Consider the following 13,913-nt stretch of genomic DNA (forward strand, 5'->3'; position numbering starts at 1 on the left):
TATAAATATCTGAAGCAGCCATGAATTTTAGAAATTAATTTTGGGGGAGTAAAAAAAAATGTATTTGTAAATAGGTTAAAGTTTCAGTAGAGGTGGAAAATGACATTTTTGATGATAACGAACGAGAGGGATGTATGAATATGTATTCCATAGTATGTTGATAGACAATAGCATATGTTGCCCTGGCTGTCTTGTTCGCAGCAGGCGATGCCATTGTTTGCAACTGATGATGAAAGAGAGCAGTAGGAAGAACAAGGCCAAGGAAGCGGTTAGACTTACAGGGCTCCTGCTATCTGGAGTTTGTGTCCCCATTTCTCTCTTGATGCATATCTGCTTCGAATCATCATCACGAACCTCAGTATTTTGTTTCAAAGTCTGAAATATGAAAGGAAGAAGAGCCATTGGAGGGCTGGTAGTAGATATATTATACTCAGGATTAAATTACAATGCACATTTAATCTTCCAAAAGGGATTTTTTTTTTCTTTAAAAAAAAAAAAAAAAATTAAAATAGCCAAATCAAATTTCTTGTGATGAAATAGAGGAAAAAGGTTATTCTACCATTGGGCCAATTCTACTTTTGAGCCAATATAATTGAATTTTCTTAAACTGCTACATTCATTAGCAGTTAGGTTTATGTGAAATGATTTGTAGTTTTATGGATTTTAAATTGTCGAAAAGATGCAAAGATGGTAGTGATGATGATGGTGGCGGCAGTAGAAAGTGTCTAATATTTCTTCCTGTAATTTTTTTGGTTTTTTTAAATAAAAATGATTGACAATGAGGCATTTGCCTAGAAATACTTATTGATAATAAAAAAACTGGTTTTATTTGCTTAATTGCAATTTTTAAGGGGATGTGATTAGTACAAAGGCTGAAAAGATCCTTTGAATTCTAAAGATTATGACCATTTCTCTTACACCTAACAGCAACATCATTTGGTACACGAAATTGCTTCAGGTAAAATTAAGGAAAATTGGAAAAAAAACAAAAAATAATCAAAAAGAAAAAGTCACAGTAAATAAGTAAAATTTCGTTATTCAATAATTTGTATCTTAACAAATCCTACAGGTAGGGGATGGATGGATGGGAGAATAATTGAAGTGATTTGAGACAGGTACCATTTGGAGAGACCACTTGGTTACAGGGGTGGGGGTGGGAGTATAAACAGGACACAATAACAGCAAAAATTTAGAAAGAGGAATATATTACAAGTAACAATTTATAAACTAACTAATTAGTAACTGAAATAGGAATCAAGACATTTTTTTACTTTTCTCTTTCAACCAGAAACACAAAAATCACCAAGAAAATTTGTGAAGTTATTATTTGGAAAAGGAAAAATGAAACTGACATCATGTGTGTGTGTGTGTGTGTGTGTGTGTGTGTGTGTGTGTGTGTGTGAGAGAGAGAGAGAGATATGCATGTGGTGATACCCAGTTGCCAACCCCACCTTTTCATGAGGGAAAACTTGATCACAAATAACGTTTTTAGTATATTTTAATGTTTTCTTATATTTCCAAGGAGGCTTTGATTAGTGGCCAAGAATTCAAAGAATAAAGTGCAGTTAACTGTAGAATTACGATTTTGTGCATTGATCATGGGTTTACAATGTAACTTAAGTGTCAATTCCATAGCAAATATTAACAATTATAGGAAACTCACTGATTTACTAAATTTTTTTTCAATAGTGTTTTTGTTTATTCGTTTTACATCTTTTTTTCCATACTAGCATGGGTTAGAGGAATATACCAGTGAAGTATTGTTTTATAGTCAAATATCTTTTCTGTTTCTAACTTCTACCTGTCAAGTAAGAGGTTGCTTAATTCACATGGCTATCAAGGCCCAAAATGAGAAGAAAGATTGCTGAGAGGAGAAGTGACAGCAACAACACCATTCAGAGAGGCTTTCGAAGAGTGCAGACGTGAATGCACACCCACACAATAAGCTTCTTTCAGTTTCTTTCTAATAAATTCACTCACAAGGCTTTGGTCACCCTGAATGTATAGTAAAAAACATCTTCTCAAGGTGCCATGCAGTGGGACTGAACCTGAAACTACATAGCTGGGAAACTTCTTAACAGCCATGCTTTAACTTATTCTACAAAAGTTTCAGCATCGAATGACTCCATTTCAGTACCACCAACCAGGATCAAAGTTGTCTGACTTTGGAAATCAACTGACAATGGAAACCAATCAGCCTTTCTAATGGAATGCAGTCCAATGGAAACTTGTAGACTTTACGGAAAGTGTGCTGCTATGAGGAACCTATCAAGCAAGTCTAATCATCAAACTGATGGATTTCATGTTGGCATCATCATCATCATTGTTTAACGTCTGTTTTCCGTGCTAGCATGGGTTGGACAGTTCGACTGGGGTCTGGGAAGCCAGGAGGCTGCACCAGGCTCCAGTCCTGATCTGGCAGTGTTTCTACAGCTGCATGTCCTTCCTAACGCCAACCACTCCGTGAGTGTAGTGGGTGCTTTTTATGTGCCACCAGCACTGGTATCCCAACTACAATTTCCATTGATTTTTTTTATCGATTTCGATTTCAAAACCAATATATTGTAGAAGTCAGATGTTAATCTGTTTCAGTTTTCCAAGTGTTCAAACAAACTGTTTGTTGGTTTAAATTTAAAATCAACAAATAGAACCAACTGCAAGTGCTATTTTGCATCAAAAAGTGCAGAATTCACAGGATTTTATCAAGACAATAAATATTTTAGTAAAACATCACAAGACAAAGGAGTTAAGACCATGATTTTACTACATACACGCCCTCTCTCATAAAATGTAGGTGCAAAATGGCTAAGTAGTTAAGTAGTTCCCTTTGCAACCACAAGGTCCAGGTTTGATCCCACAACATAGCATCTTGGGCAAATGTAATTTTCTACAACCTTGGACCAGATGGTTCCTTGTGATTGAAATTGGGCTTGAACGAAACTGTAGATTGCACCTGTAGACCAAAAGCAGGTAACTCAGTGGATTGGACAGCTGAATTCACATTGTTGAACAACAAAAATACATCAGCAAAAATATTCTTAGCCACAAGATAGGTTATATATATGTTTATGGTGGGTGATACGAATGATTCTTATCTATTCAGCAGCTATGTTTTATGATATCATTACTAGAAGCAATGTTAGAAGCAGTGTATGTTGATTAGTGGTGTGGTTTAGTTGGCTTACAGTTACCTTCATTAAAATACCTTCAGGTATCTCAACAAATACAATTTCCCCTTTCATCTAGAAAAATAATCTTCTTTAAAACATAATTACACCCATACTAATCTTTATTTATGAAAAAAAAAAAAAAAAAATGCCTTCATCCCCTGTTCCCTGCCATTCCCTGCCTAAAAGTTGCCCAAGCAGAGTGGATTACTGAAATCATAAACATAACTATCATAAGCATAAAACACTTCATCACGGAGGCCGTGTTTTCACAGATAATTGCGTGTGTGATTAAATACTTTACAAGCTAATTACCATAATTTAAGCCTGAATCGTTTTTGATTCTTTTCCTAAATTATGCTGAAAATTTTGTATTTGAGTACAAAATTCACTGAAATTGGTAACCAGCCTTCACAATTATGCTTGGCTCAGATTGTGTGATAAAACAGACAAGAATATCAACAATTAAAACATTCTGCAACAATCACTTTTAATACTAAAGATTAGTTTGTCAACAGAATGCATTTAATGCTTTTCTTTGAACGTTTTTTCAAAGAAAACATTTCTCGGCATTAACAGATCTAATCTTCTGCCAATGCTTCTGAACGAAACAATTCTAGAAAGTTCCCTTCCTCCTCATTGACCTTCTCTAATCACTAATGTGCAAGAATTCAAGTCGAATTTAATAATCTTATCAGAACCTCTTTTTTCTTTCTTTCTGTCTACAGAGGAACCTGCCAAAAATGCCAGAACACATTTTACCTCAAAGCACACACACACACACACACACCTAACTTATATTATGAATTTTTATTAACGTGTTTTTGTTGGTTTTTTTTTTGCTTCATATGCTACTCTTGATACAGACCGTTCCTCATTTTTCCAGACTTGTGTTGTTTAATTCTGACAAAATCTTCTATAGTGTATAATATTACTATGAAATTGCATAATCCTTAAATCTAGGAGGGTATAAAAAGCTGATGGGCATTGCCTCTCTCACAAAATAAAAAACAATAGCATCACACAGAAGCTTATACGTTATGAAACTGTGAACATTACACAGGTAATATATGATAGACCAGCACAAGAAGACGCTGTACAAACGAACATTGAGATTTAGTAAGATAGCATTGAAGAGCTGTGAAGATGCTAACATTACTGTTATTGGTAATGGTTTTTGAATATTTAAATAACCAAAAAAATTTCAAAATTTTGATCACTATTGATTTTTGAAAGCTGAATTGAAACTAATTTTCTAGAGGGAAAGAAGAAGAAGAAGAAGAGTCTATTGTTAAATATTTTATAATCAACGAAAGGATCAAAAGGAAGCTGACGTTGCTAAGATTCAATTTGTAACTGTGAGATACGCAGCCTGATGACATGAAGTATTTAGAGGGAGTATGAAGGGGCCGAGTTCAATTTCAGTTTCAATAATTATGTTAATAGAACCTCAAAACAGCTGGGAATTATAATCCCAGATGATCTTTCTGGGCAAGCACACATCTATAACTTTATTATTCTGTAAATTGATTTCTGATCACTGGGATCTCAGGCTGATGCCAGAAAACACTTCCAGCATTGATCCTTTACTAGGAAAGATACGTAGAAACATATCTTCTATTACAACAACCCTAGACTGATCAAGGCTCTGTGAGCTTGATAGACAGAAACTGTGGGGAAGCCTGTTGTGTATATATGTATATATATATATATATATATATATATTTGTATGTATGTATGTATGTATGTGCATGTCATCATGCTTATCATCACAACACTTGACACCTGCTGTTGGTTTGTTTATATTCCCATAACTAAATTTTTCAAAAGAATCTGATCAAGTAAGTATCAGACTTCAAAAAAAGAATAAGTATTTGAGTTGAATTGATCAACAACACCCCAGCATGGCCACAGTCCACTGACTGAAACATTATAAAAAGGTGTTAATCTTTATGCCCCCACCCCATTAATTACAGTCCTGCTTTTACATTATAACTGTGCATGTTTTACAAGAAAACCCTTTAAAATGACAGAAAACAACAACAACAAAAAAGATCTATTTTGGGCCAGCCTCCCCTGGCCCCTGTGCCAATGGCACGTAAAAAGCACCAACCGATCGTGGCTGTTGCCAGCCTCCCCTGGCACGTAACAAGCATCCACTACACTCATGGAGTGGTTGGCGTTAGGAAGGGCATCCAGCTGTAGAAACACTGCCAGATCAGACTGGAGCCTGGTGTAGCCTCCATGGCTTCCCAGACTCCGGTCGAACTGTCCAACCCATGCTAGCATGGAAAACGGACGTTAAACAATGATGATGATGATGATGATGTGATGCCAGAGGAAAGAGTATTTGCTGGATAACAGCATCAGTTTCTACATAAACTTTAATGAGATGTGAGAGTAAAAGTTATTGTTGGATGGGATGATTGCAATCAGAGAGATATGAAGCACTCAGAAGAGTGCAGCTGACTTTAGTTTGCCTGGATCAAATTAGTTTGAACAACAGATATGTATAAGTGGCCCTGTCAGGTCTGAGAACTGAGCATTAGAGTATACAATAAGAGGAGGGGATGGGTAGAAAAGTTCAAGGGTCGAATATAAATATGCAAATTTGAAGAACAATTCAAAAAGAGGTTTTCTATTGAGTTTGGAAAACTAGGTTTACAGTAAGTACAATAGAGTACAGTAAGTAAGGAGAAAAGAGAAAATGGTTTTGGGGGCTGTGACTGCATTGTTTTAGCAATAGGAATTAAAGATATTTGTTTCGGTATATAATAGTGACAATAAGTGACCGTAATATGTTGATCCTCAGCACCCTAATTTTGGGTACCGTTTATTATCAAGGTTGCTAATCCTTTAACAGTAAACATTGTTTTCGTATCCAGACTTAGGAGGAATGAAATATAGAAATGTACGAAAATACAGACTTTCAGCAGTTTACCAAAATTCTATCTCAATATATCAGAATCAGATAATTTTAATTCACAGGTATTTTGAGATTAATTGCAGAAACAAAAATGAGACAAAGTAATGTTTTAATGAAATTTACAGACATAAAAGAGACATTATATTGAGTAAAGAGGAGGGAAAATTGGACATCACAATTCAATTTGAAATACCCAAATCAAAAGCCATTGCAGCTATCTGTTTGTACAACTAAAGTCCTTTACTCAATATATGCACAGCTGGGCCCAAGATACCCCTACCACCCATTCCTCATTCTTAATACTGTCTTCTCTACTCATATTTTACACTGACCACCTCCACCTCCTCCTCTTCCAAACCATTTCATCTTCTCCATCATCATCATGTCTCTTTTTCTCCCCATCCACTACAACAGTTTCTCTCTCTCTGCCACACTCTTGCAACCTCCCCCCTCTCTCTTATCATTCTCCTGTCTACTGTATTACCACTCTTCTGCTGTTCTTCACTTCCCTACATCATCCACCCCTTGACCATATCTAATTTTTACAGTTGTCACCTACTCTTCCCAAAGTTCCCTATTTACCATCCACTCAATACTTGTTCTTCATTACACCCCCCTCCCCCTTATTCCCCCATCTCTAACCATTTCTTACTTTCCTATACACTCTTGCAACCCCTACCCATCCATACTCTCACTTCTACTAACCTTGTACCAGGGGGGGTACAGCTCCACCCTCCCTTCTAAAATATAAGTAGACATGTGGCCCCCTCCACAGCAAGGAACCTGTTCTGCCCTGACCCCTTCTCTCATACTTTAAACCCTCATCTCTTAGTATAGAGCTGTGCCTCTTGGGGCTTGTAGTCTTACAAATTACTTGGCAACCTCACTAGAGCTGGTGCCATGAAAAAAGCACTTGGAATACTCAGTAAAGTGGTTGGCATTTAGGAAAGGCATCCAGTCATAGAAACCCTGCCAAAGTAGACAGTGGCAGACAACAGTCTACTGACTTGTTGAATCCTGTCAAATTGTTTGGCTAATATCAACATGAAACAAGGATGCTAATGATGAAGATGGAGAGTATACCTATTACCTATTAGCTACATGAGAGAGCAGTTTATATCAACCAAATGAGAGGAGGTCAGGTGTTTGTGTCTGTGTTTGGTGCCATGGTCTCATCATTAGTTTCAAATTTTGGCACAAGGCCAGCAAGTTTAGGGGGAGGGGTAAGTCATTTACATTCATCCCAGCGTTCAACTGGTACTTATTTTACCGACTCTGAAAGGATGAAAGGGGCAGTCAACCACCACGACAGAATTTGAACTCAGAATGCAAAGATGGCCGAAACTCTGCCGCCAGCTTGATTTAATTATTGCCACAACTCTTCGTTAATTAATATATGTAATTGTGTGTTTCTGAACATTATACTTGTTCATGTGGAGAATGCCCTCACACACTTCACACACACACACACACACACACACACACACACACACACACACATGGAGGATGATGACATGTTCAGAAGCCACAGTTTTACACAACAATCTCATTTATTCCTATCCTGTAAAGTTATTTGATCTGCCAAACCAAATCCTAAACTCACAAACAATCCTCTAAAGACAACTCCCCACCCCTTCCTTATTTGCAACTGACTATTTTCTCAAATGTTTTTAAGTTCATCTTTGGGACTAAGTCTTAGTAAATCACGGATATCCTTTTCCTCCAACTCATCCAAATATCTGTCAGCTGCCTCCAGAGCAATCATAAAACTTAAGCATATTTTTACTTTACTTCTATTATGCTGTCATCATCATTATTTACTGTCCAATTTCCCATGCTTGCAGGGGCCAGCTCTTCTGCAGCTGGATGCCCTTCCTCTCACCAAACCTCCTCTGTTTCCAAACAAGATAATATTCCCCCACAGATTGAAATATCTTGCACAGAAGACCGGAAATGAATCATCATCATTATCATCATTTAATATCTGCTCTCCATGCTGGCATGAGTTGGACAGTCTGACCAGACCTAGCAAGGTGGGGAACTGCACCAGACTCTAGCGTGGTTTCTATGGTTGGATGCTCTTCCTAATGCCAATCGCTGCACAGTGTGCTAGGTGCTTCTACGTGCCACCAGTATGGGTGCCATTTGTGCGACACCAGTTTCTGCCATGACAACGATTTCACTTGGCTTGATGGGTCTTCTTTTCAAGCACAGCATAATGCCAAAGGTCTCAGTCATTGCCCCTGTGAGGCCCAACTCTCAAAAGCAGCTCAGCCACTTTGCCATGTATATATTCATATGGGTAGGGAGAGTGTGTATTTGTGTCACCTTATCTTGATATTATCATATGAGCATCACCATCCTACAGGTGGTGTCATTCATTTACAGTCTTCCATGAAATACACGGTCAAATACTACCTTGCTTGGAAACAGGTGTAGCTTGGTGGGAGAAAATCTGCCTCAACAAATTCCATCAGACCCATGCAAACATGGAAAATTGTACATCAAAATGATGGAAAATCCATACCAACATAAATGGTTAGCACTCTAGCTGTGAAACCACCAACTTATAATCACATTATTTTGTCACACTGCCCATGATTGGCACAAATAATTACACTTTGTTTAGTAAGAAAACTCAATAAATTTAAATGGCACAAAGGTCATTGGCCCTTGTGTGAAGAGCAACACTTCAAATGTTGCAGTTTTCACTTCTTGTAGTAATTAAGCAATGAATTCCCTTTGGAATAATTACTGCTGACACAGACCATCAACGTTTTCCATGGATTCTAGATTTTACCTCATCATTTTATTTACACTATAAGAGAGAGAGAGAGAGAGAGAGTGAATTGTTACAGCTAAAAATGTATTAGGAACTGCTATCCTTTCACAACATATCTGTGTGTGTGTAGAGAGAGACAGAGAGACAGAAAGAAAGACAGAGAGAGAGAGAGAGAGAGAGAGAAAGTGAGATAGTTGGTAAATTCCCCAAACTTACTGGAAAGCAATAATCTCATTTTAAAAATCCTCTTTGGGTAATCGTTGAGAGGATGTTGGTTAGCCTTGGCGGAGGTTCATGCTCTCTGAGTGCTCTTGTTGAATTTGTCAGTAGATGCTTCCTTGGCATCAGGCACAGAACAAATGTCAATGATGGAGGGAAACAAGGCTGAATCAGTTTGAATTTCATCACTGGACACCACAACATGAATTAACTTTTATTTCCACGGCAAGAGATTTGCTGCAAGAATTTGGTTTACATGAAGACTTCTTGGACACTGCTGGGCTACATTGAGGGAATCTCTTGTTTTGTAGCTACTGACAAATCCCCTTTTGTGAAAGGGCTTTTGTACATGTGTGAATAGCCACCCATGCAGGTAACACCATATGGCTGCTCCTTAGAGAAATAGGTACATCTGTTAGCTGTACTATTTGCAGTGCTGCGACTCCTTAAGAACTGATGTTCAGGTGAAAGAAGAAAATCAAAAGGAGAGGGAAGTGCTAAGCTACCAGACAGACCCACCCAACCCCACCCTGAAAGATAACTAGTAATACATTTGGATCTTTTACAAGTCAAACTTCAAAGGTTCGTGTAAAGAATAAGTTCACCCGCTGCCTCAACCATCATCGGCCAACTCAGCCCAGTTCTTCCACCGTCAACACAACATCATTGCCATCATTAACTCCCTCCCCCCTCTAAATATTTTCATGATAAACTGTTTGGGATGATATGAATTTTTGACATGTAATAATTAACAAGGCAAAATATCTTACTTCAGTCAACAAAAATGATAAGAATCAGCTTTAAAATGTCCGTGTGTGCGTGTGTCCGTGTTTGTGTGTGAGTCAATGTGCGTGAGTGCGTTATACATGTTAGCCATACCACAATCCTACATTGATTCCTTACATAATATAGATACCCTAAAATTGGGCAGAAACCAACAGCAAGTGCGTGTGTGTGTGTGAGTCTAAACAATATAATTTCCCACTCAGGGAAGGTTGCAGAGAAATGATAATTTACTGAGAATCAAATATTGGGAAAGATGTCTTTTGGTATTCCTCACCAAGAGACTAACAATCACGTTGCAAGGGAGGCAACTACTGACAAACTGAAGATACTTCGTTGAATGCGTGTGTGCAGAGGGTTGCCAGCCCTTCACAAAACCATTCTTTTTCTCTCTTCTCCACATTTCCCCTGCAAAATCAAAGGTAGTACTTGAGAACAGTAGTACTCGCGCATCCGCGCTAGCCAGTCGTGACTAGTCGATCCTTACTTTGTGTTTTATTTACTTTGTCTAACAAAAATGTTTTAAAAAATTATTTATTTTGTGTTTTATTTACTTTGCTTGGTAGTCGTTGTAGGATCGACTAGTCACGACTAGCTAGCGCGGATGCGCGACTACGCGAGTGCGCGCACCGGGACCACTGTTCTCAAGTAGTACCCAAATGAAATCTATTTTGCTACCTAATCTCATAATTTCCCTCTTTTCCACAGATTTGGTTTAAAGATCCTTCACAAGGATTATCATCTCCAACATCGCTGCAATTAGTAACCGACCAAACAAATAAACACAGATGCGTTTTGTTTCCCGTTTTTACCCAAAAATCATGTCACCAGAGAAAAAAACCCAAAAAAACGGGGAAAAGAAGAGAACTCACAATGATGCCATTCGTACGGGTGTGTACACACGTGGACGAATAAATAAATAAATAACGGGTGGTTGGGTGTAAGGAGAGAGAAAAAGGGAGAAGTGCATCAAATTCGCTGGCGATTTGAACTTTTATAACTATTCCGATATAAGATAATAAACAAACAAACTGAAATCGAATAAACTCTACACAGATTTTTTAGTCATTAAACCACAAGCTGTAACAGGCTCTCTCTCTCTCTCTCTCGACATCTCTCTCTATATCCATACAGAGGAACACAGATGTGTGTGTGTATGTATGAATGTATGTGTGTGTGTGTGTGTGTGTGTGTGTGTGTATAAATATATATATATATGTGATCAAAATAATCACCCCATTTGATTTATATGGATAATACCTTACAAAATTCTGGTGCCTTTAACTTAAGTACCGTATTCATCTGAATCTAAATTTTGCTGAACTTATATATATATATGTGTGTGTGTGTGTAACCCATGCTAGCATGGAAAACGGACGTTAAACGATGATGATGATATATATATATATATACACACGGTGGGGCATGTGGCGTGTGAGTTCAAGTATTAGTTATATTTATTCAACATTTTCAACCATATCTCCGCCGCACAACATCTGCTGTGCAGAAAGTTAGAAGTAGAGAGAGACAGAGAGAGAGAGAGAGAGAGAGAGAGAGAGACAGAGAGAGAGACAGAGAGAGAGAAAGAGAGAGAGGAGAGAGAGAGAGAGAGGAGAGAGAGAGAGACAGTGATATTATTAAATAAGTCAAAAATAGATTCTTGTGCACCCAATAAGGATAAAATGTTACAAAAAGGTTACAAGAGACACCCCAAGTTTCCAACATACCCCCAAAACAACAGTGCCAGGTTCACATAAATAGGCTAGTTATTTCCATCAATACACCTGATGTACTTTAGATTTTCAAATAAGGTAACACCTCAGGTTACCTAACATTTTTTTCAACAACTTCATTTCATCTAAATCATTAGAATAAGACATATTAATCAATTATGAACACACAGGAACCAAACATTAAGTACTTTTCAGTAGGTTTGTTCAGTGGAGACGGATGTTTTTCTAGATCAATTTCCCACAAAGCAGGGAAACTAATCCTCATTTTCTCAGGGTTGCAACAGGTTAGATTTTCTATGGCTGGATACCCTTCCTGTCATCACCTGGTTTTAAATGAAATAATATTTCCTTATGGTCAGACTGTTTTTGTGGAAGATTGGAAACAAAGGCACAGCTTGTATGACAGTGATGCTCATTGGCAAGAATCATTCCATCATCATCATCGTTTAACGTCCGTTTTCCATGCTAGCATGGGTTGGATGGTTCGACCGGGGTCTGGGAAGCCAGGGGCTGCTCCAGGCTCCAGTCTGATCTGGCAGAGTTTCTACGGCTGGATGCCCTTCCTAACACCAACCACTTCGCGAGTGTAGTGGGTGCTTTTTACGTGCCACCTGCACAGGTGCCAGGGGGGGTCCAGCATTGGCCACGATCGGTTGGAGCTTTTAACGTGCCAGCGGCACGGAAGCCAGCCAAGGCGGCGCTGGCAACGTTTGGATGGTGCTTTTTATGTGCCACCGGCACAGAAGCCAGTCGGAGTGGCGCTGGCATCGGCCACGTTCGGATGGTGCTTTTTATGTGCCACCGGCACGGAAGCCAGTCGGGGCGGCGCTGGCATTGGCCACATTCGGATAGTGCTTTTTATGTGCCACCGGCACAGGCATCACAACTTCTATTTCCATTGATATTTATTTCGACGTTCATGTTTATGTACTTGACTCAACAGGTCTCCTCAAGCACAGCGGGACGTTCTGGGATCCCGGGTACTTTGGACAGGACAAAAAGATTCTAAAACGCACACACACACACATGCTTATATTATATATGTAGGACTTCTTCCAGTTTCTGCTGACCAAATCCACCGTAGCACTGGGACAACCAAGCAGTGGTACACCACATGGAACCACATGGTTGGGAAGCAAACTGCTTAACTGTACAGACATGCTTGCATCAGCTGCAAGGGACGAGAGAGTCAGAGGACAAGAATTAAATAAAATTCTTACTTTAAAAGGCAGAAAATCATGAAATCACCGTCACACCGCTACTTGCAAAAATGTGTGTGTGTGTGTGTGTGTTATGTATGCAAAACCATTAAGATTAAAACAGGAATTGTTAAATAAATATATAATAGTATATTGCTTAATTTCTTGAAAGAAGACTATTTTTAGAGAAGGCAGAAATGTGTCAAAACCTGTGAGAAGAATGATGAGACAAGAGAAAGGAAAAGAATAAGACCGATTCCAGTTTGTCATATAATTTACAACAGGCATCAAAATATATAGGTTTAGCAAAGGGAATTAGCAACCATCGAGAGAGAGAGAGAGAGAGAGAGAAGAGAGAGAGAGAGAGAGAGAGAGAGAGAAGAGAGAGAGAGAGGGAGAGAGAGAGAGAGAGAGGGGGGAGAGAGAGAGAGAGGGGGGAGAGAGAGAGAGGAGAAGAGAGAGAGAGGGGAGAGAGAGGAGAGAGAGAGGAGAGAGAGAGAGAGAGGAGAGAGAGAGGAGAGAGAGAGAGAGAGAGGAGAGAGAGAGAGGAGAGAGAGAGAGAGCTTAAGAATATGCACAAGTTCTTTTTACAGAAAGTCTGATTAAGCACCAATCTGATACATCAAGAATCATGCAACACAATTAAATAGAGAAGGTCAGGGTCGGCAGTAAGTGCAATGGATTCTGAATAGAATAGATTGAAACTCTGTTGCCTGTGTGATGGACAAAAGGTTATTGAAGACGATATTTATGGAAAGAGACTGTTTCATAAAACGATAAGTTTCACTGAAGAAAACATTATCCGTCTCTGTTAAAAAAAAAAAACCCAACTATCTTCTTTAATAATCTGCAGAAAGGAAATGGCTTTGAAATCTGTTGGGGGGAGCCAGATGCTGGACAGTGGAATGGTTGTGTGAAGGAAGCATGTTAAACAGCGTTCCGTGGCAGGGATCAGATATGGTTCCTCTCGACAATGTCTGCTGGGGATGTGCTGTAATTTAAGAAGTATTTTCTTAGCACTTATTGAAAACAAGCCGAATGAATCATGCAAAACTACAAACAATTCGGGATATTGAAGGGTTCGAGTCAGTATTTAACCAAAGT

General features: G+C 38.6%; 1 protein-coding gene across 9 annotated transcripts in view; it reads right to left on the reverse strand.

The window, feature by feature from the left end:
* The window catches only part of LOC115209795 (rho GTPase-activating protein 39), a 511,104-nt gene that overhangs the window by 117,171 nt on the left and 380,020 nt on the right, over nucleotides 1-13,913 (reverse strand). For 7 of the 9 annotated variants that reach the window (XM_029778335.2, XM_029778338.2, XM_029778334.2 and 4 more), the window contains one exon: nucleotides 280-375. The exons of the other annotated variants lie outside the window; for them this stretch is intronic. In XM_029778335.2, coding sequence (XP_029634195.1) covers nucleotides 280-375 — 96 coding nt within the window. The remainder of the gene's footprint in view (nucleotides 1-279; nucleotides 376-13,913) is intronic. 9 annotated transcript variants of the gene reach the window in all.

The sequence above is a fragment of the Octopus sinensis genome, linkage group LG3, assembly GCF_006345805.1.
Source record: "Octopus sinensis linkage group LG3, ASM634580v1, whole genome shotgun sequence".
NCBI lineage: Eukaryota > Metazoa > Mollusca > Cephalopoda > Octopoda > Octopodidae > Octopus > Octopus sinensis.